This window comes from Solanum lycopersicum, chromosome 4 (genome assembly GCF_036512215.1).
Source record: "Solanum lycopersicum chromosome 4, SLM_r2.1".
NCBI classification, from domain to species: Eukaryota; Viridiplantae; Streptophyta; class Magnoliopsida; order Solanales; family Solanaceae; genus Solanum; species Solanum lycopersicum.
Window position 1 is genome coordinate 67,145,823 of NC_090803.1, and position 2,793 is coordinate 67,148,615.

The 2,793-nt window shown below is 28.1% G+C and overlaps 1 protein-coding gene across 1 annotated transcript; it reads left to right on the forward strand.

Moving 5' to 3' along the window:
• Window positions 1–983: 983 nt before the first annotated feature.
• Window positions 984–2,324, forward strand: LOC101257659 (protein SMALL AUXIN UP-REGULATED RNA 12). Its single transcript, XM_004238292.5, has one exon. The coding sequence runs from the start codon at window positions 1,101–1,103 to the stop codon at window positions 1,548–1,550; it is 450 nt and encodes a 149-aa protein (XP_004238340.2). The 5' UTR covers window positions 984–1,100; the 3' UTR covers window positions 1,551–2,324.
• Window positions 2,325–2,793: the final 469 nt, after the last annotated feature.

Consider the following 2,793-nt stretch of genomic DNA (forward strand, 5'->3'; position numbering starts at 1 on the left):
TTTAAAGAAATTATAGTAATTGACTTTGGCTCTGACATTAATTTTTGCTACTTATATAAAATTCCAGGGACGTCACCTTGACATCTTCCTCGTATATATTGTTTAGAAAAATTCTATTTAAAAACCAATAATACTATAACAAAAGAGATATTTAAGATAATATTTATTAATCTAAAAATATTTTAGCGATAATTAAATTAATTTTATTATATCTAGAGTTGCAAAATTTTCTAACGACATTTATTTAGATATATATTTATAAATATTTATATTATATTACCGTTAAATATAATATGATTGTATAATTACCAAAATTCTTTATTTGTTAGTGCAAACATGCACTTGATCAATAGATGAATAGGTGTTATGAATTATGATATATATATATATATATATATATATATATATATATATATATATATATATATGAATAATCAATATAGCTTTTTATTTTAACGAGGTTTCAGTTATTTTTAATTATTTCTTTCTTTTTCGTCAATCACAATAATCTAATTAAAATATCATAAGTTTTTTAAATCCATGATATGTCCATCTATAAATCGGAAATCACATTTCATTTTTAATTAACACAATAAAATCGTAAAAAATCCACATTAAACATATTATATATGTCAATATCCATTTAGCTAACAAAATTGCAACTATTTTAAAATATTAAAGATCAATATAAGGTATGTTATGAGCAAGTGTGTAAATATACTTTCAAGATATAAACAATTTAAAAAGAAAAATAAATAAATGTCAAAATTGCCTTAAAGAGAAACTTCAACGCCGAAATTGAACAACCCAAAAAACTTTCCATGCCAAAATTGCAAATTACAAAAATTTCGTGGCAAAACTCGTAAAATTCCCTAAATTAGAAGTAATGGCAAATCTCGTAAATCAATCAACAGTCAAGGGCTATTAATCAAATCAAACTTTTATATAAACCCCGCCATCCCCAATCTGAAAATCCTGGAAAATAAAACCTTTACTATTTTTCTTCCTTGTGAAAAAAATCAACAAAACGACCATCAATTACCCTCAAAACGACAGCCAAAAAAAATCAAAATTTTCCTTCAGATTTTCTCGAGAAAAAAATGTCTGCGTGCAGTAAAATCCGATACATTGTTCGTCTCCGTCAAATGCTACGACGATGGAGGAAGAAGGCCGCGACAACTGCTCGTTGTCGCGTACCCTCAGATGTACCTTCTGGTCACGTAGCTGTAAATGTCGGTGCTCATTCTAAAAGATTCGTCGTAAGAACAACTTATTTAAACCATCCATTATTCAAAAAATTACTAGCGCAGGTTGAGGAAGAATTTGGTTTTTCGAATTCTGGTCCGTTATATATACCCTGCGATGAATTATTATTCGAGGAGATATTATGTTACCTAGCTCGATACGAATCTGATAAAAACAACGCTGGATGTTTCATCAATTTCGAAGATTTTCAGAGATATTGTCATGTTGGTATTCGGAGTAACCTTGATTTCTGGGCTGATTCAAGACCTCTATTGAATGGAATTTCAGATAAATCCATTTGGTAATATTCATACAACGACGGATGAAATTTCGAGAGTTAATTAAAAATAGAAATTGATCGAAATTTCGTTATATGATAATTAAGAAGAATAAAAAAGAAAATAAGAAGATCGGTGATGATTTTGACCCGGGTTCGACTCGTTCGAGTTAGTTTTACTAATTGAGGGAACTATTCTTTTGCTTATCGGAAATAAAATTTACTGGTAAGTTTAAAGGTTTATTAATTGTGTACTAAATTGTTACATTATTAGTGTAATTTTAAATTGTTATAATAGTTAACTTGTTTTATTTTTCAAGTTATTACTTCGCTTTTCATGAACAGTTATTTACAGTTATATGATAAATGTAAATAACTGTTTCTGTTTTGTGGAATTAGTAACATGAGAGATAAAACAATTAATATATTGTAACAAGAAACTTTATACTAATAGTATAAAAATTATTTACACGATTAATAAAAAAAACTAAATCCTTTTTTTATATATATATTTTTTTACGATAAATCGAGATTGAGTGATTGAGTTACGAGTCGAGTATATTCGGCGAGAATGTGATTGGAGATGGCAAAACGGTGGGCGGGTCGTTTTTTACCACTGAGTCGTCCCGGGTTGGACTCGGAGTGAAATTCAACAACACGAGGGACAAATTAATAACTAGTGTGATTAGTCCTATTAATTAATGGATTATCGCTATTAGCTTATTGTAAATTTTTATTTTCATGTAACATGATTATTGTTGATTTGATGAATCAAAAAATTGTAGAGAAAACTTATTCAAAATCTCACATTTTATGTTGTATTTTAATCTGTATATCAAATTAAAATCAGATACGAGTTTGATTTATATATAGTGTGAAATAATTGAGGCGTAACGTGCAGGTCGTTGTGGGAGTTATAATGATAACATCCCCATGTGAAAAACTACAGTACTCTCTCACGTACCACGTACTATATTATTTGTATAAATGATGTTTTTTGTTTGACCTATTCCTATGTTTTGTCAATTCACATGAAACTCTAACAAAATTCTACATTGAATAGCATGCAATAGTGCTTACTTACTTTGCATGAGTATACTTAAATTGTGGTCGAATTTATAGCTCGTTATAGTTATTGAGTTTTATGACGAAAAAATTTATGTCATGTTATTGAAACCATTTCTTTTGAAGAATGATATAACATGTAACGTCTATTAAGTATTTGAACCTAGCAAAATGAAAAAGCACTTATTCTTTGTTTTGTCATTATC